Source organism: Stenella coeruleoalba, assembly GCF_951394435.1.
Source record: "Stenella coeruleoalba genome assembly, chromosome: 4".
Lineage (NCBI taxonomy): Eukaryota > Metazoa > Chordata > Mammalia > Artiodactyla > Delphinidae > Stenella > Stenella coeruleoalba.
The window spans coordinates 147,651,858-147,677,049 of NC_137149.1; the positions used below are offsets into that span (position 1 = coordinate 147,651,858).

At 39.0% G+C, this 25,192-nt stretch overlaps 1 protein-coding gene across 4 annotated transcripts in view; it reads left to right on the forward strand.

Annotated features, from left to right (window-relative positions):
- Nucleotides 1–25,192, forward strand: part of GASK1B (golgi associated kinase 1B) — a 44,411-nt gene that overhangs the window by 14,873 nt on the left and 4,346 nt on the right. For all 4 annotated transcript variants that reach the window (XM_079919719.1, XM_079919718.1, XM_079919720.1 and 1 more), the window contains exons 3-4: nt 6,130–6,344; nt 22,656–22,882. In XM_079919719.1, coding sequence (XP_079775845.1) covers nt 6,130–6,344; nt 22,656–22,882 — 442 coding nt within the window. The remainder of the gene's footprint in view (nt 1–6,129; nt 6,345–22,655; nt 22,883–25,192) is intronic.

Genomic DNA, 25,192 nt, shown 5'->3' on the forward strand with positions numbered 1-25,192 from the left:
TTGGAACTTGGCCCATGTGATAAAATAGGCTTGTGATTTCAGAGCTCAGGGTGTTTCTACTTGGTTTTGCCCAGTGATAGATGCAGACATTCACTGATAACTCCCCATGTAGTTCAGCAAAACTGGTCACTGGTTCAAGGTGAAGGGCTCCTGATAAACCAGGGCAGAGGAGGTTGTGTAGAGCATTCATTCTTAGTGGATTTTCACGTTCGTCTTCTCACAAGAATGTCTTCTTTGTGCTTTTGAATAAAGAACGACTTGGGAGAACATCAAAATTCAGGGGAGATATTCAGATTTTGGAAAAAATCAGTTTTACTGGCAAGTCTCAGTTTTTTAAAAGAGTTATATAACCGTTAATTCACATGAACACCCACATTTCTTTTAAAAGCCCACTTCCTCCCCACTCTGACAGGTAGAATTTTCTCTCTTCACCGTTAAGACTTCTCTAGAGAGCCCAGTACTGCCTCATTCTGACAAATCCAGATACAAAGAGATGAGTGCCCTTCATCTCTGAACCACTTCAGGTAAGTTGCTTTAACCTGTTTTCTGCTTTCAAAGGGTATTTTTCTGTCATCCCTTCAGATCTATCAAGGTTCATTTAATTCTGTTATCAGCCGTATTTTATACAAAGTGGAATGCACCTCACAGTCGTTGCTCACAGCTCTGAGCTCTGGAAGCAGCCTGGGCAACGTGCACAAATGCTCTGCAAGACCTGCTGGCTGGAAGGAAGGGCGTCCAGCCTGGCTCAGCCTGAGAACTGCCTCTTACCCTGCTCTCTGGAAGCCCCTTTCCCTGCGGTGACTGACGCCAGGCATGGCAGGACAGAATGTGTTTCTGTGGCAGTCAGAATATTTTGCTGAGGGGAGATGCATGTGGAGGAAAACAGAGGATGTTAACTGAAAACCAATTATTCCTATCCGTTGAAAGCTCCCTGTGGCTTGAGAACCATTTAATAGAAAATGTGTCATTCAAAAAAAATGTTAAGATTTAAAGGAGAGAAATGGTAAAGGAAACACAATAAACCCATACACTAGATTAGGGATTGATTCACTGCAGTCTGTGGGTTTTGTGTGGTCCCTGAGCTACCAATGGCTTCCACAATTTTAAATGGTTGAAAAAAATATCCAAATAACAATAATACTACTATGACACTTGAAAATTACAAAAAATGTAAATTCCAGGGTGTGTAATACAGTTTTATTGGAACCTAGTCACCACCATTTGTTTATATTTTGTTTTGACTGCTTTCGTAACACAGTGGGGTTGAGTACTTGCTAGTTGACATTTTATGGCCCTCAAAGCCTGAAATACTCACCGTCTGCCCTTGACCAAGTTTGCTGACCACTGGGCTACATTATTGTATCACAGTTAAAGTGACACTGTTTAAGAATATTTAAGTGTAAGAGAAATGTTTGCAATGTAACATTTAGTGAAACAATTATGATAAACTCTATACATAAGGTGATTCCAAATAGTTTATTTTCCCTTGTGTCATTTTTGCCTCTTTTCCCTGCTGGAAATGTAAACTCTATGAAAGCAAAAAAATCCCACAGAACAACAAACAACTGAAAACCTGGCATGTATGTCTGTATGCTTTAGGCCTAGAATAGTGCTTGAGACATAGTAGATGTTCAATAAACAAATAAGGGCTAGAAGGCTGATGAATTATGTAATTGTATAATGCATGCATATAAAAATAGTCATAGCAAAACCTTTCCAGGATATGCATATATGTTAGGCTGAGGCTGAGAACTTTAAACGTATGATCCTGTTTAACAGAGTTTGTTTTGGAAGGTACGGTATTGCCCACACTTTACAGAGGATGGAAGTGAGGTTTGAAAAGGTTATATAACTTGTCCAATGTTACAAAGCTAAGAAGTAGTAGGATCAGAATTCAAAAGGTCTGTTGGGTTCTAGAGTCTGAACTCTAACTGTAAGCTCTACTCCTTAAATTTCTAAAAACAATTTACTTTTTCATGTGTGAAAGAAAGGGATGGGAAAATACCAGATGTAAATATACAAATAACAGAACCGGTTACTAGGGTAGGAGATTGTAGATGATTGCTGTTTCCTAGGCTAGACATTTTTTAATGTTTGTTTATTTGTTTTTTGTATTGAAGGAGAGTGGATTACAATATTTTATTAGTTTCAGGTACAACATAGTGATTCAATATTTCTGTAGTTTTACATTCCATTTAAAGTTATTAAAAATCACAGATATATTTTCCTGTACTGTATATCTTTGTTGTTTATTTGTTTTATACACAGTAGTTTGTGACTCTTAATCCTATAGCCTGTATCTCACCCCTCCCCACTTCCCTCTCCCCACTGGTAACCACTAGTTTTTTTTACCTGTATCTGTGAATCTGTTTCTGTTCTGTTATATACATTAGTTTGTTTTATATTTTTAGATTCCACATATAAGTGATATAACATAGAATATTTGTCTTTCTCTGTCTGCCTTATTTCACTAAGCATCATACTCTCTAGGTCCATCCGTGTTGTTGCAAATGGCAAAATCTCCTTCTTTTTTATGGCTGAGTAATATTCCATTGTGTACATATACCACATCTTCTTTAACCATTCATCTGTTGATGAACACATAGGTTGCTTCCATATCTTGGCTATTGTAAATAGTGCTACAATGAACATTGGGGTGCATGTATCTTTTAGAATTAGTGTTTTTGTTTTCTTTGGAATATACCCAGAAGTGGAGTTGCTGGGTCATATAGTAGCTCTGTTTTTAGCTTTTTAAGGAAACTCCATACTGTTCTCCATAGTGGCTGCACCGATTTACAGTCCCTCCAACTGTGGAGGAGGGCTCCCTTTTCTCTACATCCTCACCAACATTTGTTATTTGTAGTCTTTTTGATGTTGGCCATTCTGACAGGTGTGAGTTGATATCTCACTGTGGTTTGATTTGCATTTCTCTGAAAATTAGCAAGGTTGAGCATCATTTCATGACCTGTTGGCTGTGTGTAAGTCTTCTTTTGAAAAATGTCTATTCAGGTCTTCTGCTCATTTTTTAAGTGATCTTTGTGTTTTTTTTGATATTGAGTTGTATGAGCTATTTATATATGTTGGATATTTACCCCTTGTCAAACATATAATTGGCAAGTATTTTCTTCCATGTAGTAGGTTGTCTTTCCATTTACTTTATGGTTTCCTTTGCTGTGTAAAATCTTTCAAGTTTAATTAGGTCCCATTTGTTTATTTTTGCTTTTATTTCTTTTGCCTTAGAAGACAGATTTAAAAAATATTGCTACAATTTATGTCAAAGAGTGTTCTGCCTGTGTTCTCTTCTAGGAGTTTTATGGTTTCAGGTCTTACATTTAGGTCTTTAATGCATTTTGAGTTTATTTTTGTACATGATGTAAGGAAATGTCTAATCTCATTCTTTTACATGTAGCTGTCTAGTTTTCCCAGCACCAGTTATTGAAGAGACTGTCTTTTCTCCATTGTATTTTCTTGCCTCCTTTGCTGTAGATTAATTGACCAAAGGTGTGTGGGTTTATTTCTGGGCTCTCTATTCTGTTCCCATTGATATATGTGTCTGTTTTTGTGCCAGTACCATGCTGTTTTGATTATTGTAGCTTTGCAGTATTGTCTGAAGTCAGGGGTCGTGATTCCTTCAGCTCCCTTCTTTTTTTCTCAGGATTGCTTTGGCAATTTGGGGTCTTTTGTGGTTTCATATAAATTTTAGGATTATTTGTTCTAGTTTGGTGAAAAGTGTCATAGGTATTTTGATAGAGATTGCATTAACTCTGTAGATGACTTTGGGTAGTATGGCCATTTTAACAATATTAATTCTTCCAATCCAAGAACATGGGATATCTTTCCATTTCTTTGTATAATTTCCAAAGTCCTTCATCAGTGTCTTATAGTTTTCAGCAAATATCTTTTACCTCCTTTGTTAAGTTTATTCCTAGATATTTTATTCTTTTTTATATGATTGTAAATGTGATTGTTTCCTTAATTTCTCTTTCTGAGAGTTCATTTTCAGTGTATAGAAAAGCAACAGATATCTGTATATTAATCTTATATCCTGCAACTTTACTGAATTCATTTTTAGTTCCAATAGTTTTTTTGGTGGAGACTTTAGTGTTTCCTATATATAGTATCATGTCATCTTTTAGCTATACATTTTAATGTTATATTTCCTAAAATGAGTAGATTTACTCTTAATTACTTTTAAAATATGAAACAAATGTTTCTAAAGGGAAGGAAAAACAGCACAGAAGTTAACTGTTTCAATTGTTTATGTGCATAATTTCCTCATTTCTCTGAGGGCCTTGTGTACTGAGGAAACTGGCGCTTTGTCTGTCTTGTGTATTGATTTGTGTTGTTGAATTTCAGTGTTTTTCAACTCCCTTTGAATACTTCCCAGCCCTGAGAATGCGAAGTGCTAGCTGTGTATCAGTTTGTTCCAAAGACACTGAGTGATAGAGCCTCTTGGTGTTGATATTTAGAAGTCTGAAGTGCCCACATCTTTGAAAGCTGTGTTGTGTCTCTTACATGTATTTGGTTACACTGGTTTATGTGTGTCTCCCACTACATGATGGCCTGTTTTTACCTAGAATTTATTATTATTATTTTTTAAATTGGCATAGTATTTGGAGCATATACATTTAACATTATATTTATCTAATACCTAAGAAGATAATTGGGTCCCAGCAGCCCCAAATCATTTAGTACAGTAAAAGGAAATAAAAAGGAGAGAGATAACGATTAAGTTCTTTATATATGGTTCATGTTTCTTTGTCTATTTTTCTTTCAATTGTACATCAGTGACCGTGGCCTATTTTCCACAATCTAAACGACTTGCTACTGGCCCTGGCCTAAATTTCAAGGCTAAAAAGAGAAAGATTTTTCTTTTGAACAAAACTGGAATGTAGGTGATTAGAATGAGTAAGTGAATGCTATTAATATTATTAAGGTCATTGTAACACCACATTCAGGAGTGGTTAGAGGAGTGACTGTCCTTGCGTTAAAGACCAGAGATTAGAGCTCTACGTGAAGGCAAATAAGTAAGGTGGGAAAATAAAAGTCTTTAACAAAAAACAGTTATAGATTGAGAACCTCTCAGGTCATTTGAAAGAGCTTTAAAAATGCCTGTGATGTGTCTTGACATTCCAGCCATAGTTTCAGAGGATTCGAATGCCCAGGCCTGTTAAGCATGAGTTAAATGGGATTTTTCAGACCTTTGTGACTTAGTCATTTTTTCTTTCCCCCAAGAGATCATTCTGATTTTTAAGTTACAAGCAAAGCTGCTCTTCATCATCTTTCAGTGACTTTATTTGACAGACATGGGAGCTTGAGAGGGAAGCTTTGGCTTTAAGCTTACAGTGTCATTTGATGTACAGTTCACCAAGGAAATTTCTAAACTATCAAGAATGAGACAAAAACATTCGAGTGACAGATTTTTTTTGAAAAACTATTCTATGCACAGGAAGTTGAAGAAATGACATTTGCTTAAATATACTTTGTGAGGTTTTATGTGAATAAATGACCCATTACCAGAAGTGCTGTTGTTTCTATCAGAAAAACAAACAAACAAAAAAACCCCTCTTGCTCCCTTTTCCTTTCTTTGGAGATTATAGTGACTGGTGCGAAACATACAATTTCACTTTTAAATTTGCAACTTCTAAAAATTCTTTTTCTTCCTGACATCATAATATGGCCTCGGAAAATCAGACGGTTGTTATTACAAATAGAGAGCCACTCCACTCAGACACTGAATAGATCGTTATAAATGTCTGGATTCTTTCCTTTTTCATGGTGGCTGCTTTTAGATGTGGAATAAAACCACATTAACCAGAGGACGTAGTTATTGGTGGTTAGTGGCCTGTTCCCGCCACATCTATAAAGTATCTTGTTTAAAAAAAACTTTTCTTTCCTTGTCTAACAATAACTTTCCATCTTATAAGACTGCTATCAGGAAGCATCACTGAGGTATAAAAATAGTAAATATTCAGAAGGAAAAGTGATCATAAATGTCATCTAATCAAACTCTCACATGTGACAGATGAGAGTGTGAAGCTGTGAAAGACTGAATGACACCCAAGAGGACACACTGAGTCAGTAACATTCTAAAAGTGTTTTTTTTTTGTGTGTTTTTGGATTCTATAGATGGCCGCCCATGTCCTTTCATTCTCTGGGACTCATCCTTATCTCCAACGAGTAATGAGACCCACTCTTCTGTTAAGCTCACCTGGGGAACTTATCAGCAGTTGCTGAAACAGAAGTGCTGGCAGAATGGCCGCGTACCCAAACCTGAATGGGGCTGTACTGAAATACATCACCACGAATGGTCCAAGATGGCTCTCTTTGATTTCTTGTTACAGGTAAGTTCAATCAAGTAAGTGGTTATCTGAGACTGATGCAGAGTTACAGAAGTCTGCCACTAAGGAATTTCCTGTACCTTGGGGTTTTATGAAGCCAGAGTTTAAGTTCTATAAAGCTGTATTTGGCAAGCCCGGTATTCTATAAGGTTGTATTTGGCAAGCCTGGTACCACATCACGAGATGTTATATCCTTTTGGGAAATATTCAGAAATGTCCCTTGGCCCTCATATTAATTTCTGAATAAGTAATTCTTCAGTATTTTACTCATGGAATAGTCATACCCATCACAGATACAATTTACTGAGATAACCCATCAACAGCTCTTCAAGGTGGAGAGTCTTACCCGACTTGAGAGGTAAGTAAACCAAAGTTTTTTGAGGTTAAGTAACTCACCCAAGTTCTCACAACTACTAAAATCTGGGGCTTGGAATCCTGGGATCTGTTGACAGTAAAAGTGTCTGTTTTCTATTATTCCACACTGTTTCAATGGTCACTTGGCCACATACCTTACAGCCACCATTTCCTCTGGGTTTTTTTCCAGTAATTCTTTGCAAATACGTCATTAAGATTAGACATTGGAGAATAATAAATATTGGCTATCTACGTAACTGAGTGACTTGATGTTTTATAGGTTTTTTAATAACTCTTACCTCCTTGTGATGAAGATCTCATGACTCTCCCTACCCCCTCATTCCAATTACCGTCTTCTCCTTCTTCCACCTTAGAAAAACTGGTTTTCTGTTTTTGTATTGTTAATTCGTATATTTGTGGCAATTTAGGACTGCCTTTCTACAGAAACATAGGAAGAAAACCAATTTAGTGCAGGTTGGGGTTGAGGAACTTCGAGAAGAAGAGATGATCTCTGGTGTCCGTGCCTCAGAGCCACCAGTGAGAACTGAGCCGAGAGCAGGCCACTTGGTTTGGCAAGGAGTCGCCAAATACTGATGAACAGGGCAGCTGGGAGACTCAGGCTGGGCTCCGTATATGTATAGCCTCATTATTCCATTTAATGAGCACACTATCTCTCTGAGGTAAGTGCCCTCTCTCCATTGTACAGGTAGGGAAACTAAGGCATAAAGAAGTTCCTGTCAAGAACGGTGAAGGGTCTGAGGTCTTACCCTGCTTGCAAGTTAACAAGTTAGCCAGCCATAGATGCTATAGCAGAAGACAAGAGCCTCCCGGGTCAGCGACAAATGACTTCATCACTCACGTTCCTCCGCCCTCAGGTCCCACTGGGGCGATGGGGAGTCGCCCCACTGAACGCTACACCCAGTGGGGTTTTCTACCTACTGAGGAAACCTCCAGTCTTATAAGAGGCTGCTGACACAACTGCCCAACATTTGCCCCAGAAGGAGACATTATCTTTATTATCCTGGTCAGGAAACAAATCTGTCTTCCACCCCAGAGGGAGACACTCATTGTATCTTCCAAGGCTGTTTGCTATACTGGCATCCTTGAAGAGATAGTGCAGAAGAAAACTTGATATAAGATGTGCAGAAATGCCATGGAGAACTGTTTCTCAAGAGTTACCTCTCTTGTTTGGTGTTACTTAGCTAGTAAGTTCCCAAATAGAGATTTTAGCAGGTTTGGCTAACTGTATTTTTCATATTTTTAACTATTATTACATAACAACTACCAAATTTTTCTTAGTTTAATGGAAGATGTTGGTATGATAACATGTAGTAGCAATACAGTGGAGCATGGAAGAAGATTGCTAGGGTGAAGTAGGTAAGGGTATTCCCTATGGGGAGTGGTCAGCATAGATGTTGAAGGTCCTGAGGATGATGACCATGGTAGGGGGTGGGGGATGGAGAGGAGATTCATGAACCTTGTGGTGAAGTCTACGAGAAGGGATAGACCTTGTGGTTTGCAGCTGATGAACGGAAGAGCTAACCTATAATGATTAGATGGCAAACCCTGTTAGAAGTTGTCTCTGGTGACATTTGTTTTAATTTTGGAACCTTCAACTAAATCTCAACCTACCATCTGTCTTTATCATTCTCCTTTCTGTTAAGGGAAGCTCCAACGATCATTCAACCAATGAAGATATATTTGTGCGACATCTGCTGTGCATTAAACCATAGAAAACCACTGCAGGGGCAGCGAAGCAGTATGAGATGGTTATCCCAATGCTGCATGCCAAGTTTCATTTTTAAAACATTACTTAGGTAGGAAACTATACTGTATAAAACAAAAAGATAGATCCATGTAAGGATGGCTGGCCGAAAATAATATAAGTTCTTACTGTTAGGCAGTCAAAAGAAGAAGAACCTTTTGCCATAAAATAGTGAAGGAGAAAGTTTGAGTGGGATCGTAGGCTGGGAATGATAAAGAGGTTGGGGAAACCATGAGAAAAAGAGCATGGATCGGCAATGTTCCTACTATACTTAGTGCATCCTAAATACAGGCATACCTCAGAGAGATTCTGGGTTTGCTGTCAGACCACTACAACAAAGCCAATGTCACAATAAAGTGAATCACACAAATTTTTAGGTCTCCTAGTGCATATAAAAATTATGTTTATAGTATATTATAGTATATTATAATCTCTTAAGGGCGCAATAGAGGGAGGAGTCTTTCTCATCCCCCATAATTCATGAGGATGAGACCTTTGCAGGACTTTCACCTGGAACCGTCCAAGGTAAGACACCAAGATTGGAGTTCCCAGTTTTGGCTCTGGTTAAAGCACTGAATCTAAAAGTCAGAAGTTAGTCTGACTGTTAAGAGTTCATTTGGTCACTATTTACAAAAGTAGATCAAACTATATATACGAGGGTGGCATCTGTGAGAATGGGTTTACATTTTTGACTCATCCAGCATTTATTTGTCCCAAAGTCACAGACGAAGGCTAATTTTCTCTAGATGTTGCAGTGTTTCACAATTCTACCAGTAATGTGTGAGAGTGCCTGCTTCCTTCTCTCTTACCAACTTTGGGAAGTGGAAAACTAATAAATGTTTTTGCTGATTTTATGGAGGATAATGGGGTCTTGTATATATTTCCAGGTCCTTCATTACAAGTGAGGTTGAGGATAACATATTTTCATACATTGATGATTTGTGTTTTTTTTCCTGTGAATTGGTTGTTCAAATCATTTATGTTTTTATTGCATTCCATAACTTTTTTCTTATTGATTTATAAAAACATTTTTATGTGATGAAAGTTAGCTATTATCCAACCCTAAATGTCTCAAATAATTTTTCTTACTTTGTTGTTTTTCGTTTGACTTTTTAAAAAATTTATTTATTTTTGGCCGCATTGGGTCTTCATTGCTGCGCATGGGCTTTCTCTCTAGTTGCAGCGAGCGGGGGCTACTCTACGTTGCAGTGCGTGGGGTTCTCATTGCAGTGGCTTCTCTTGTTGCAGAGCATGGGCTCTAGGTGCACAGGATTCAGTAGTTGTGGCATGCGGGCTCAGTAGTTGTGGCTCGTGGGCTCTAGAGCACAGGCTTAGTAGTTATGGCACATGGGCTTAGTTGCTCCACGGCATGTGGGATCTTCCCGGACCAGGGCTCAAACCCGTGTCCCCTGCATTGGCAGGTGAATTCTTAACTACTGCACCACCAGGGAAGTCCTCTTTTGACTTTTCTAATAGATTTTACTCCAGAGAAATTTTACATTTTTTGTAAGATCTTATTTTATTTATTTTTTGCTTCTTATGTTTAGCATCATACAATGTTTATAGAGAGATGTTTATTGAAAATGTTTACTGAGCAAATAAATGAATAGATGAACAAGCTTAGGCCATTTTTCATGAGTACCATAATAAATGGTTATTTTTTATACAATAATGCTTCTCATCAATTACACTGAAATTTTTATTTTAAAGTCAAATATATGCCTTATTTAAATGGTGTTTGGGAATATGTTGGATTATACTGGGTGGATTTTGTGAGCAGTCTTAGAAAAGTTATGCCTGAAGCAAACTGAAATCACTTGCTCTGATGCTACGGCAAGGGCAAGGGAATACAGAACACACTTGTTAATTTTCTGTACACAACATTCTTTCTGTTTCACCCAATTAAAAAATCTACATTCCCAAAGGCTATGGCATTTTACTGGGTCTGTTAAATATGATAGAGGCACAAGTAACCTTTTATTCTTGAAGCGTGGGTATCTGAACTGAGTGGATAAAAATTCTCCCCCATGAGGATGACAAAGGGTAGTATTCTAGAGAGCATTTGAGTTTCCAAGATTTGGTCAAATTCCTTTCAAAAGATTAAATAAAATAACAGAAGGAGATTTAGGAGGTATAAAACTTGCTTTTTGACCTCAGATATAGTCTGTTTAACAGTTAGAAACTAAGATTCTGGAAGCAGTCTGCTAAGTTTGAATTCCAATTGCCAATAACTAATTTCTGAACATTGAGAAGCTACTTAACCTCTCTTTGCCTTGGTTTCCTCATCTGAACTTAATGCGACAGATACCACATTAGTGCTTTTGGACTCTTTAACATTATATGAAAGGCTGTGTTTGGCTTCATAGGTGTTGTATTTAAATAATTTGCTTCACAACCATTTGTTCTATTTTTCCTATGAGCATATGTTAGTACTTTTCATTTTACTTTATAAACAAAACTAGGAATTATAAGCATACAGGATACTGCTTACAGGGTTCGATTAAATTCAACCAACTTGGACCGAGGGATTTCTGTGTTCTAGTAGATAATTCCCACCCAATCTGTGGGCTTCAGGTATCACTTCAGATCTTGTGTCTTGGCTCTCGAATCTGACACAATGTCATCTCCAGGCCTGGGAACTATTGTTATCTCATTTCTCAGTGTGATTCTTTCCCAGGAAAGATGGCCCCTTGGTTGACTCACACACCCAGCTCCATCTAGGAAGCTGGTAAAGTCTTCTCCTGCAGAAATTGACGCGTTAGATCATTCCTCCTACTAAGAAGTTAGGCCGACTCAAAACCTCGTGGAGATTAGGAAACCAGCACTATTTCAAAAGGCAAATAGTTTCACGTTTTATGGCCCTTACATGGAATGTACTTCTGCTGCTAAAAGTTCTCTGCAAGAACATGACAGGATGGAGAAAGTAAATACAAAGGCCCTGACCTTTGTCAGTCTGTCTTTTGGACTTTGACATCTCCGGGGGAGACCTTTTAGAGACCACATTCTCTCACTCCACAGAATTTAAGCTATTTATTTGATTTTTCAAGGATGCAACTTTGAAGATAAAGAGCTGCCACACCAACCCTAGTCCGTGACAGAGGCGTAGCTTACTGGCAACCTGGCCTCTACAGCAGGAAGGTATTTCTCTGGATCCTGGCCCACTTCCTGTTAAGGGTTCTCTGTGTCTCAAAGCATCTCCTTCCTGTGAAGAAGCACAGAGTTGCTCAGACGTCTGCTTCCAACTTCAAAGCCTTTAGAATTTTATGTATCCTTTCCACCTACTGTCTAGCATTTATTCTCAGAGCTTTCTGGCATGGATTACGCTAAAGCCTCATTTGTGTAAAATGTGGGCGGGTTGACATAGGTCTTTGCTCTTGTATCTGTCGGAATCAAAGGAGAAATGTCTGGTCAAATACCTTATATTCATAAACCTCATATTGCCAAGTGACAACCACCTGAGCATTTCTGGGTCAATTCTAATGTAATTGTTAATCAAAGCACAGTCTATTTTCCTTAATTACAGGTCATCTTTGCTTATTTCAACCCTTGCCATGGAATTTTTAGGCTGTGCTGAAATTGATTAGTGCCTGGTCAGTACACATCAATCCTAAATCTTGTTGTATCCATAGCTGGGCTGGAGAGATCAGGGATTAGAGGAAGCCTGTGTGATTCCATCAATAATCTTTTGAGACTCAAAGATTGTTTAATGCACTGTTTGAGCTAACTTTTGGGATTGGCTTCGCCACTGATCCTATGCCATGGAAACACAGACAGTTTGAAACCATCCTTGACTCTGCTGTTTTCCGGGAAAACAGGAGGTCTAAGCGTTGAATCTAGATAAATCTGCCAGGAGGTAAATAAGGAAACCGTGGAAAAAGCAACCCAACAGTATTGCCCTAGCAACAATGAGAGGACAAGCAACTATTTATCTGGCTCCATATATATGTGTTTTGTATGTAATTATTTTTTAAAGATTCATGGTTTGTTTTGCCCAAGGAAGTAGACTCAGAGAGATTTAAGGGAGAGCTGGTCCATAAGGATTCTATTAGTGACAGGCTCTTCCCAACCATATTCAAAATGCTTGTGGACACAGATAACTAAGAGATAAACGGGACTTTTCACATTTGTTACTGATTATGGTCACATTGAATGGGACTGTTTGGGGTGATGGCTTTTCTGTGGCCCTTTCAGGGGAGTCTGTGAGGTCACAAAACTCAGAGTTTTTGCTTTTCTCTTTTTTTTTTTACAATATTTACAAAATTTGCAATCATGGGTGAATCTGTTGGTGCCTTGGGATGAATCGAAGCTGGCCCCAGACTCTACCAAGAGTTGTTCTCCTTTCGTGGCCAATGGACTCATGTGAAAAGACCCATGGAATGAATGCCTGAGGCACTTAAGAAAGTCCTTGATGAAGTAATAAAAACTGTTAATGTTCTTAAGTCTCTACCTGTCAGTGTACATCTTTTTAATATTTTGGGTGAGCAAGTGGAAAGTGTGTATAAAGCACTTCTATTGCTTCCCACAGTGCAGTGGTTGTCTTGAGGGAAACCACTTATACAATTGTTTGAATCAGGAGCCCAACTCATTGCTGTTTTTTCCTTTAACACCATTTTAACTTGTAAGAACAATTCCATTTCTCTTATTATATTTTTAGAGATACAGCAATTTCTTGTAAAACCATGTTATGTTAACATGTAATGGGTGTATCAGTGTTATTTTTAAATGAGTTAATATGTAACTATTCAAGTTTTTTCAGTTTTAATTTCTATATGATAAGTAATCCACATAAAGGAGGATTTTGGGGGGCTTCAATACTTTTAAGAGTGCCAAAAGGTTCTGAAATAAAAAAGTTTGAGAACTATGGCTCTAGGGTAATTTTTCTGAAATAAACTCACTTTTGCCTGTATAGTCTCTGGTAACTTCAGCGTTATGACGTTTCTGTAATTCTAAGATTCTTTGATTTTGATTTTAACACTCTGAGCTTTTTACAAGATACTGGATCAGGAAAACATGGAGGTCTGGCCTGATTAGAGAGAGGTCTCTTAGTAGTTAGCTATCTGCATTAGACAGATTTCAGTAGGAACTGGCGTTCATTCCTTCATTTTTTCCAACAGACATTTATTGAGTATTTGCATTGTGCAAATCGTGGTGTTGGTTGATGTGGAGGATACACAGTGAATCATACTTAGAGGCATTCGATTGGAATCTCTGTGAAAGCAGGAATCTTGTCTTCTCCGTGTTGGGAGGCAGTGTGGAAAAGGCGGAAGTTGGTAGAAATCCACATCATTCTCTAGCTGTGTCTCCTTGGGCAGGTTACTTAGCCTCTCTGAGCCTTTTCTTTATTTGTAATGTGATACCTAACCTTTTGGTTTATTTTGATAATTAGTAACTGCATGACATAAAATGCTTTTGCAGTATCCTGGGATTTCATATCTAAGCTACATAAACGGCTTTATTTTATAACTATTTGCCAACCCAGGGAGCATAGAAACAAATACATTTTCAAACAGGAAATTCTATGCATGTGTGTAAAAATAATCTTTGTTTTTAAAGTCTAATTTAGTAAAGCAGAATTTGTTTATTTATTTTCTCTTTTTTTCCCTTCTAGTTTTATTGAGGTATAATTGGCAAATATAATGCATATACTTAAAGTGTACAATGGGGTGATTTGATTTACATATATGTTGTGAAATCTTTACTGCAGTCAAGCTAATTAACACCTCCGTCACCTCACAAAGTTACCGTGTGTGTGTGTGTGTGTGTGTGTGTGTGTGTGTGGTGAGAATGTGTAAGATCTACTCTGTTAGCAAATTTCAAGTGTACAATACAGTATTATTAAATATAGTCTGATCCTCAGAACTTATTCATCTTCTAACTGAAAGTTTGTTCTCTTTGACCAGCATCTTCCATCTTCCCGACTCCCCAGCTCCTGGCAATCTCCATTCTACTCTCAAGCAGCAATTTATTTTTAAAGAACCAGAAAATAATCAGTCTATCTTTCTTATAAAGAGAGCTGATTTCCATAAAAAATAAGCTTCAATAACTTTGGGGTATGTTACATTAGGTTGTGTTAATCATTGTTAAAGAAAAACTATTCCATGGTGCTTGTTAAAGATGGTAAATCAGGCTTTGTTCACGTCATCGAAATAGGTGTAGGGATCACTGCAGTGGGAGTTTACAGTGGGGAGAGAGATGGGGCTGAACCCAGAATACAGCAGTGCAGGTGGGAACGTATAGCCGGGCGGGGGGACAGAGTAGGGGTCATGGGGTGAAAAATGGCTAAGAGCAAACATCCGGGGGAAGGGGAGTCCCAGGTAAAGTGCCCTAACCAGATTCTTGCTAAAGACAGGTGCTCAGACATCACCTTTGGGATGGTGGAAGCTGAGGACCCAGGTTAGGTGTTGAGCGTGATCAGGTAGCTGTAAGCGTGAGGGCTCCTGGTTAAACTGACTTTGCAGGGTTCTTGCTAAAACTTGATTTTATAAGGAAGGGCGTGAAAAGCCTCGGAGAAAGTTCAGGAGCCTGACTTTGGGCAAGCACAGAATCTTTGTCAGCATAATCAGCATTGTGTTTTGCTATAGTCATTTAGTTTATCTTTACTCATTTTTGTCACTGTCCTTATAATAAAATACTACATAATAGAGGAAAATAAAACAGATAGAAATTCCATAAGAATGCTAAAAATGAATACACGTCAAGTCACGCAAGGGGAAAGCTTTGAATGAACTCTTCCCTGAGATGTAAATGTACATCATTTAAAAATTATTGGCAACCCTGTTTAATGTTAAATCATTAAAAATGCTGTTTCATTTCATTGAAAGTCTTTTTAAGAAAGTGTACTTATATTAAGGTTATTTTATTGCTGTTTTAAATATTTGCTTCATATAAATCCATTCTATAAATCAGAATTCCATAAAATATTTACTGTTTTTCTTAGTCAAGTGCTCTTTGTAAATCTTTACAGGAAGGTGGGTGTGCCTTTGACAGGCTATTTTCACGCAGCTCTGCTTGTGCAAATTACAGAATGTGAAATTTCTTTCTCTAAAAATAGATTGTCACTTGCCTGGTGACAAGTGACTCTTTCCAGAGTCTTTCTGTGGCAGAATGATGTTTGACTTCTGGTATTTATTCAGAGGTACATGAATTCAAATACTGCATCTGTAGAAATAGATCCAAATGTATTGTAGCATTAAAAATAGTTTTACTTATATATAAAAAAGCACTGTTAGTCTTTACTTATGAGTCAGTAATGGGACAGAAACTGGAGAGTCTGCATGGAATTGGTATACACTGATAGTTATTTTTTTTTTTTTTTTTTTTTTTTTTGTTTTTGCTGTTCGCGGGCCTCTCACTGTTGTGGCCTCTCCCGTTGCGGAGCACAGGCTCCGGACGCGCAGGCTCAGCGGCCATGGCTCACGGGCCCAGCCGCTCCGCGGCATGTGGGATCTTCCAGGACTGGGGCACGAACCCGTGTCCCCTGCATCGGCAGGCGGACTCTCAACCACTGCGCCACCAGGGAAGCCCCTGATAGTTATTTTTAAGTGTGGAATTCTGGAGGATAGGCGGTGTAGAGCCATGACTGCTGTTTACAGAGGCCGAGGCACAGGGGAACCGACGCCCATAGTTAGATCTATGTACCGCAAACGATTTTTACTTTTCCCATCGTTCACCAGCTGCTCTGCTGGTCACATTTGAAGGCATACTCATCTAACAGGCTAGCTGCTGCCATGGTAGCACAGAAGGAAAATGAAATCTATTATTTCATGAGATGAGCGTTCCCCAGCTATGCAGGTGCAGACTGGTGAGAAGGATGCTTTTACTTTGTTGAGCTCCCAAGGTATGGGCCTAGGTCTGTGATCACAAGTACCATAGGGGCCGGGGTGCTTGTCTGAGGTCGCCCTTCTCTGTGATCTAGTAGAGATCCACACACCCACTAGACCACAGGGATCCAAATCTGGTTCCACTGATAACATGGCAACAGTGCGTTGATTGACATCAAGACAAATCCAAGTACGAGGATTTTCCAGCGTGAGTTATTAGCTGGCAAGTAAGTCAGTCCATATGCTTGTGTTTCTCTTCCTAGGGTGGGGCTGACAATTCTCACTGTTTTCTTGCCTTTTTGAGATAAAATATGTACTGAAAGTTTTCTCTCCGTGCATTTTCTAAAAACAAATGAGGTGTCAAGTGAGACCACTGGAATTCAAAGGAATCTTCCAGAAAACTGCAAATGGCAATGCTATTGTTATTTCTGTCACATGTGCGTGTTGTTTTTCAAATGCCTCTTGCATGCAGCGTGTTCCATGGACTCCCCGTGGGCTGTGAGACTCCGTGGTCCACAGTTAGTGAAACTGAACCACGTAAAGGCGCCAACCAGAAGCAAACGAGGAGGACAGGCAGCCCTGTTCTTTGCTCCCTGCCCATCTTTCCCACTCCATCCACTGGATGCTGTTCTAAAAAGACCCACGTCTTACCTGCCGGAATCGTTTTGTTTATCTGAGTCTTCCCAAAGAAGACAATGTTTTGGAGGAGCTTTGTAAATAGCCAAATGCAAAGCAGATGCTGTCGGGAGAATTCTGTCCATGGTACACGTATGTCAAGTGCCTGCTCTGTACCAAGCGTCGGATGAGTTACTACAGTGAACTGTTCAATTCCACTCATTACATGTTTTATTGTGTAATTTAAACTTTCTTTATAAAATGCAGTTTTCTTTGTAAAGGGGCAGTTTTAATGCTTTAAATTTTATTTACATTTTCTTTATTTTTTATTTAAAGTATAGTTGATTTGCAATGACTCAGGTGTACAGCAAAGTGATTCAGTTTTTTTTTAAACATCTTTATTGGAGTGTAATTGCTTTACAATGGTGTGTTAGTTTCTGCTTTATAACAGAGTGAATCAGTTATACACATACATGTGTTCCCATATCTCTTCCCTCTTGCATCTCCCTCCCTCCCACCCTCCCTATCCCACCCCTCTAGGTGGTCACAAAGCACAGAGCTGATCTCCCTGTGCTATGCGGCTGCTTCCCACTAGCTATCTATTTTACGTTTGGTAGTGTATATATGTCCATGCCTCTCTCTCACTTTGTCACAGCTTACCCTTCCCCCTCCCCATATCCTCAAGTCCATTCTCTAGCAGGGCTGTGTCTTTATTCCTGTCTTACCCCTAGGTTCTTCAGTTTTACATATATATGTTCTTTTTCAGGTTCTTTTCCCATTTAGGTTATTACAAAATATTGAGTATAGATCCTGGTGCTCTACAATAGGTTCTTGTTGTTTATCTATTTTATACATAATAGCGTTTATATTTTAATCCCAAATTCCCAACGTATCCCTCCCTTCCTTTCCCCTTTGGTAACCATAAGATTGTCCTCTGAGTCTGTGAGTCTGTTTCTGTTTTGTAAATAAGTTCATTTTTATCGTTTTTTTTAGATTCCACATATAAGTGGCATCATATGATATTTGTTTTTCTCTGTCTTACTTCGCTTAATACGATAATCTCTATTTTATCATCTTTTAACAAAGCAACAGGCCACATGGAATATGGGGCCCGGGGAGAGAAAAGGCAAAACCACTAGGTTTTTCATGGCAAACCATTTGAGAAGCATTGGTCTAACATACCCTCAGGTTCTCTAAAGATGCCTTTGGATTTGCTACCTTCATGCCTTTGCATGTTTTTTAGCTAATACTGCCTGTCTTTTAAAACCCAATTATAATATCCTCTCCTTCATGAATTTTCCCTGAACTCTTGCACTGAAGTTCTTTGTGTTTCTGCTGAAACCTGTGACCAGTAGTTATTGCAAGTTGGGTCAGTTAACATTCTGCACAAATGTACTCATCTCTCTGCAGCACCGTGTTGGAGGATGCCCCTGAGAAACACAGGGTGATGGACATCTGGGTTGGAAGCCTGACTTTTGTCATGTGTCAGCTGAGGGACCTTGAGTCAGTCCTCATTCATCAAATGGGACTCTTGTTAGCACTTAGCTCTTAGGGTTGCTATGAGGATCGAATAATCTACGTAAAGAATTAAGTGGACAATTCCTGGCACATACCAAACACTCAGTAAATGACTGCTATTATGTTTTTCATTATTAATATTAGCAGCATGTTTAGAATATTTTTATTGCCTTTGTTCAGGCAATAAAATTAATCATTTAATTGCTTTACTTTAGCAATTAAAAAGAGATAAGAAGAAACTCCCACAGATCCACTCTTTGAAGACACAGGTAGAAAGGGTGGGGTGCAGAAGTATGGGGAGTGACTGGATTTCTGCAGGTTTCTACTGGGCCTTAGAGAGCTAGTCAGGGCAGCTGAGACATCCTGGTTTGGGCTCTGTGCACATAACTTGAGTCACTCTTATGATACTTTTTCTTACAGACAAAACTCACACTACCAAAAGGAAAATGGGATTAAAAAAAGAAACTTGAGAAGAAAGCAAGATATCTAAAAATATCCCCAACAACAAAATATTTGGCAGGAACACCTGAATTTTCTGAGTATAATTTTAGTTAGGTAAACATTGGAAAGATATATTTTCCTAAAAGAGGAAAGAGTCATTTTATAGAAACTCATCATTGGCAGGAGTCTTCAGATTCAGAAGATCAATTTTGCAAAAGATTTTCCTTGTTTTAAAGAGTAAGAAGATGTGAATTTGAACAAGTTGCAATAACGGTGATCAACACCTAACTGCTTAACTGACAAGATTTACCCCCAAATAGGTTTCTTTGTAGGATTATTATCTAAGAACATAGACATGTAGATGGTAACTATGATGCCTGATCATGCGACACTTAAATGTGTGGACTAAACAAGTACATATATTAAAACCATATTTATGGATATATAGATGTCTAGGATGTGCTTTATTGGGCCTTAAAAAGTGGGTAAACTCTGCTCAGGGTAAGTGGAAGTATATTCAATATATAACTAAATTAAATGCCAAGCAAAATGGTGTTGAATTTAAGGGAGTGGATTATGGTTTTGTGGTCAAATCATTTTGGGTATATTGAATGTCAATTTGAAAGGGAGACTATAAACAGAATTCTGGGAAGAGCTAAGAACAAGATTTAAGAGCTGCTTAAGCCCTTGCTAGACAAGGTTATTAATACAAAGACATAATTTACTATAGTTGGATGCTAAGAAAAACAAAGTAAAACTCAGAGTATTTAAAGCCTTGCAATCTGATTCTCTATCTGTAGGTGTACACACACACACCACACACACTCAACATGTGTTAACATACCCACCAGGTACATGCATAGATCTGAAAAAAAGGAACGATAAACATTTTTGGAAGAGAAGTTAAGCTGAACGCACACACCCAGTTTCAATAACAAGGTCTGTGAGACTTGAAGGGCACAACAGTCTGACAGGGAAGTGGTGAAATCATCACAGACTGTTGAGTGATTCAAAATGAGATCAGACAAAACACTTTAAAAGTGCACTGTTCGAAACAGTCCAATGTTAGAAGATAGTAAAAAGATGCCCTAAGTCGGTCTGTCCCACTTCTAACTTTTAATGCTTTCTTTTAGCTTAAAAATAGAAAAGTATAATATTTACAGAAGTACTAAAAGTTAGGCCTGAACGTTAAAGTGCTTGTTATTTAGCAATAGCATATATGATACTCGTGTCCTTGTTGTAGAAACAACAGAAATATTGCTATATGTCTTGGTCCTTTCCCGCTACTAGAAATCAAAAATGAAGAAAGAGCTTAGGGTTCAGAGCACCATTGAAGAACTGGCTGGTAGATCTGTCGTTAAAATTTAAGTTCTAAACACACATATCCAACACAACACACCTTGATTTTGTAGCCAAAATGAAAGAGGATTAAGTTTTTCCCCCTGTATATAATGTCATTATAATTGGATAAAAACATGTGAAGATGATGGGAAAAGGATTCTTTGAGAATTATTAGCTAATGTATATAAAAAAGTGACTGGCAATAGAATTTTATAGACAAGCCCTCAAAAATAGTCAGCCCACTCTCAAAAATCCTCTCGAGTCCAATAAGCAGACTTTTAAAACCCCACCCCCAAAGGGGGGACATCGGGTGAGAAGCATTCTCTAGAAGAGTTAACTTTACCTTCTCCCTGACCCCCCGATGGTCACTCAAAAACTGGTGAGCATATACAATCTCTCTGTATCATTTGGTTTCTCTTATGGTCAAAGGCAGTCAGGGTACTACAAAAAATACATCAAATTGAGAAGAAAGGGCTCAGTACATTTTTCTAATAGTTTCCAACTTACGCTTTTTTTCATTTAACCTGCAGTCCTATGGTTGGGCACTCTTGCCCACCTTTGGGAAACTTTGAACCAGCCCCGGGAACTCACCGTGCCCTGGAGTCAGCCGATGTGACGTTTTTGGATAAACCACTGGTTAGGTTCATGACCCTGTGGATCGGCTGCCTGGAGCCAGTTCTGCCAGAGCCCCCCCTGATCTGTAGACTGTTTCTCGACCAGCACTGTACCCTCCGAACTGTCCAAGTGCTTGTGGTTCATGGGCCACCCCATCCCACGTAACTGCTTTTATATAAACCGCATAGAAAATTGGCCTATGCTAACTTCTCTTATAATTCCCGCTTCCCAAAGTGTGCTATTTGATACCAAGTCTACTTATCTGCAGAAAACAGAGAGGAGGGTCCTTTGTCCAGTTCTCAAAGTTTGCTGTGGTAGTGAGACAAGATTAAACCACTGCATTTTCCTCCGGAAGTAGTGCTGGTGGAGGGGTGCTGGACATGGGTGACATTTGCCTTGGTGCCTGGCCCACTGCTAGGGGGTAGAAGATGCTACATAAACATCTGTTGCATGAATGAATGAAGAGTTGTTTCAAATTAGGCTCAATTTTGGTACTACTCTTTCTGCATCCGTTCCTTAGCAAGTGGCCACAGCCCCACAGGATCTGCAAAAACCCAGGAAGAAGAGAAAGGATGGGAGTTTAGTGACAAAAGAATAAAAATGACACTCTGTGTTGAGCCATCTTTTGAATTTTGAGCGTATGTACAATCTTCGACTAGCCTTAAACTATTCAACGTGATGTATTGGGGGGAAATCGTGGCATTTTGAAGACAAACACAACTGTGTCTGAATCTTAAATTTGCTACTTACTAATAGTTAAGTAGCAGAGCAGATTATTTAACCCCTCTGAGGCTCAGTTTTCCTTCACTGAAATGGAGAAATTACCTTTTGCCTTGGAAGCTTTTTCTGAGGTAAATCACTTCATACAGTGTGTGCGTTGTGTCTCAACAATAGTAATGACAGTTTTCTTTTTTTTTTGAGTATCTTCTAGATGCCTGGGTCAGGGCTGGTGTGTATCCAGACACTTTCATTAATCTTCCCACTAAATGCGCCAGGTGAATAGTTTCATTCCCATTATGCAGATAATTAAACTGAGAGTCAGTAACGTAAAGGGATCTATACAAGGTCACGGAGCTGAAAAGTGTGAGAGAAGAGATTTGAGTTTAAATTTATCTAACTCCTGAGCCTAGGCTTTTCTTTAACCTGATTAATAAATATTATTTCTTCCCTTGCCCAAAAGAAATGGAAGTAACCCAATTCTCCCTTTCCTAGCTAATCTGTTTGCCCTCTTCTAGAGGATAGGAGCACTATTACCCACAATAAACACCAATAGGCCCAACTGTTCTGCTCACTCTTGTTACTTCTTTAAAATCTAACTCTGGGCTCCATACATAGAGTGTTCTTGGCTATCATTACTGGATCGCGCATCTTTTCAATAGATTTCTTCTCTGTTATTTCGCGTTAGACACTGCAATACTGAAATCCAGAGAGGTTAGGGGATGCAGTAAACTTATAGAGCCTCTGAGATCACTCAGGCTTTCTGGATGTGTCGAAGTACAATTGTTTCTATCTTCTGTCCCGAGTAGCACCAGAGCAGAGATTCTTCTGGCCACGCATCGGTGTATGATGTCAGTGGGAACTCTGAATATTAAGGGTGGAGATGCTTAGCTTGGACGACCTGCCTTTGGAGCTGTTAGCAGATCTGGCAACGCTTAGACCCATCGCTGAGTCAGAAGGATATGAACCTTGGACTTTAAGTGTTGCCTTTAATTAAATGAGCCTGGCCCCAATTAGATCCTGGCAAGTCAGCTGTTTAGAAAGCGCTCATTCTTTGGAAATCTTCCGACTTTCCCAAGTTTTGTTTTTACTCAGCATCTCAGAATTGTTTTTGTTTTCCCTTTTAAGATTTATAATCGCTTGGATATAAACTGCTGTGGGTTCCGACCTCGGAAGGAAGATGCCTGTGTACAGAGTGGACGGAGGGCGAAGTGCGACAACCAGGATGCCGTGGCTCTAGCCCACATTGTCCAGCGAAAGCAGGACCCAAGACACTTGGTCTTTATAGACAACAAGGGTTTCTTTGACAGAAGCGAAGATAACTTGAACTTCAAACTGTTAGAAGGCATCAAAGAGTAAGTTTCTTGATGTAGTAACATCTGCAGGACATTACATTTCTCTTGAATAAGTAGCAAGGTCTGGAGAAGACTCACATCCTGTGTCTGATCAATGTAGCCCTTAAAGAGAATCTGGGAATGGAAGCCCAGAGAAGGGAACCAAACCCAAGGGGAACAGAATAAGGGTGCCGCCAGGTTTTACCGTCACTGACCTGTGCAACCTACAAGGTCCTACTGAGTTTCACCTCCATCATGTGGCTTGACCCTCACTGTGAAAATCCATGTGGGTGAGGTTGGAGTCATGTGGAGGTCTGTGGAATAGGAAGCAGCACAGCAGGGGTGAGCAGGTGACAGGGGCTCCATTACCAGGGCACAGACCGGGGAACTAACAGACGAGCTGATATTGACCAGGCAGGATGTCCAAAGGCAGAATAAACTCAGTGACTTTGATCAGCGTCTGAGTAGGACATGGTAGCCAAAGACAATGGCTGTTTAATTCAAGTAGGAGGGTTTCTGAGCATTTGAAGATCCTTCCATAGACATAGATTATGGGGAAAAGTATCTTGAGCTTACACTCAAGAAGGATTTGGAAATATAGGAAACTGAGACACTCCATAGTGGCAGGAACCTCACTGCAGAGTCTGAGCTATTCGCCCCCAACCATGGAGGTTTGAGGCTACATTTCAGTGCTTCCCCCCAAAAAGCACACTTCATGGTCTTTGTACCTTAGTGAGAAATCAGGGTCACTAAGAAACTGGGGTGTGTGTCTGAACTTGAAGATAGAAGGGTGCTTCAGTGAAACAGTCAACCGGCCTTTTGTGAAACAGTGACTGCTGGGGACACATGAGCAAGCCTAAAATTGAGGGTAGAAGCCAGGCCTTCCAAGTCCAAGTCCGGTAATTTTTCTGCAGTGACTCTTGGTGTTTCTGCTTTTCCTATTTCTCTTGTTAATAAAACTCTGAAGCATATTTCAACAATTCTTTCTAGCTCCATGAATGAGGTAATGTGGATTTTATGGTCTTTTGACACTAGAGACAATGAGAGTTTCAGGAGCCCCACTTTCATGAGTTTTTGTTGTGTCTTTCCCTGTTAATATTCATTCTTCACATCTGTTTGTGGACTGAAGGTAGAATATGTGGATTCTCTTAGATTCTCTCTTCTAAGTGTCTAAGTTCAGGAAATTTTATGTGTAGGAAAATTTACATACTAGAGACATCACTTACTGAGTTGGTATTACGGGGTCTTCTTTAAATCCCTGCATTTCCTCTTAGAATTAAGTGTATGCCTGGAGAATCCATCTATCCTATACATTCATAAAAATATGAATCACGTTTTATTTATGCTTTCAAAGAGGATTTAACCTTAAATGCATTATGAGGAGTAATGAGTTTAAAGTTAAATCTTCTTTGAATATGTAATTTACCCATTCAACAGCAAAAACGAAGACTTTGCTAAGCCAGATTTATGCATAGAATATTTCTATTAATCAGTGTAATGCAAAGTCAGGTAATTTTTTTGATTTTCCTTTATGAAAAGGATGAGTCGCTAAAGAGATCCATGGTTTTAGCAGTTTCATCTCGTACATTCTGTCACAGCTAAATTAGTTCAAGGGCCATAGAATTTATAAATCATGGATTATTAGTACTTCGTAGAGCAAAAATTCTTACTTAATTAGTACTGTGGTCACTAAATTATATAGGACATGTCTTCGGGGAGCTCCGAGCGTCTGATTAGCATCCTTTAAGCACGTCCAGCTCTGTGGCCTTTGGTCTCTCTGCAGCATCAGAAATGCTGGAGCACGTGGATTGCTGTATTCATGCTCCCTCAGTGCTCTCCCCAGCTTGCTCCACTGACTTTTGGAGAAGGTACTTAGAGGCCTGAAACTCCTGGCAGACTGTACGCTTGAAACAAGCATATGTTCTGTTTTAGTTTTTATATGTTTTGTTTTAGCTTTTAAGGAACAACTAAGTTTACTATTACACCCCAATATTTGTACTGTGCTTTCATCAGCATTTTAATGAAAGCTTGGAGAGAGGCCAAATTGGAGATTCAGCAAAACATTGCAGGTAATTTTGAACCAGAAATTGTACTAAGTCCTTCAGATAATATATATGCTAGACCCCTGGCTTTATTCTTCCTAAATGAAGAGCGGAAATCGCAATGCACTCTCTTTAGGTAATTCAGCAAGGATCCTTCTAAACTGACCTCAGGTTTTCCAGAGAGATGCTTCATTGTGGAATGCCCTGGGTCTCAAACTTGAGTTTTGCTAAATTTATTTGAAAACAATTTAGGATTCCGGTTTAATAGAATGTTCCCAGATTCTTAGAA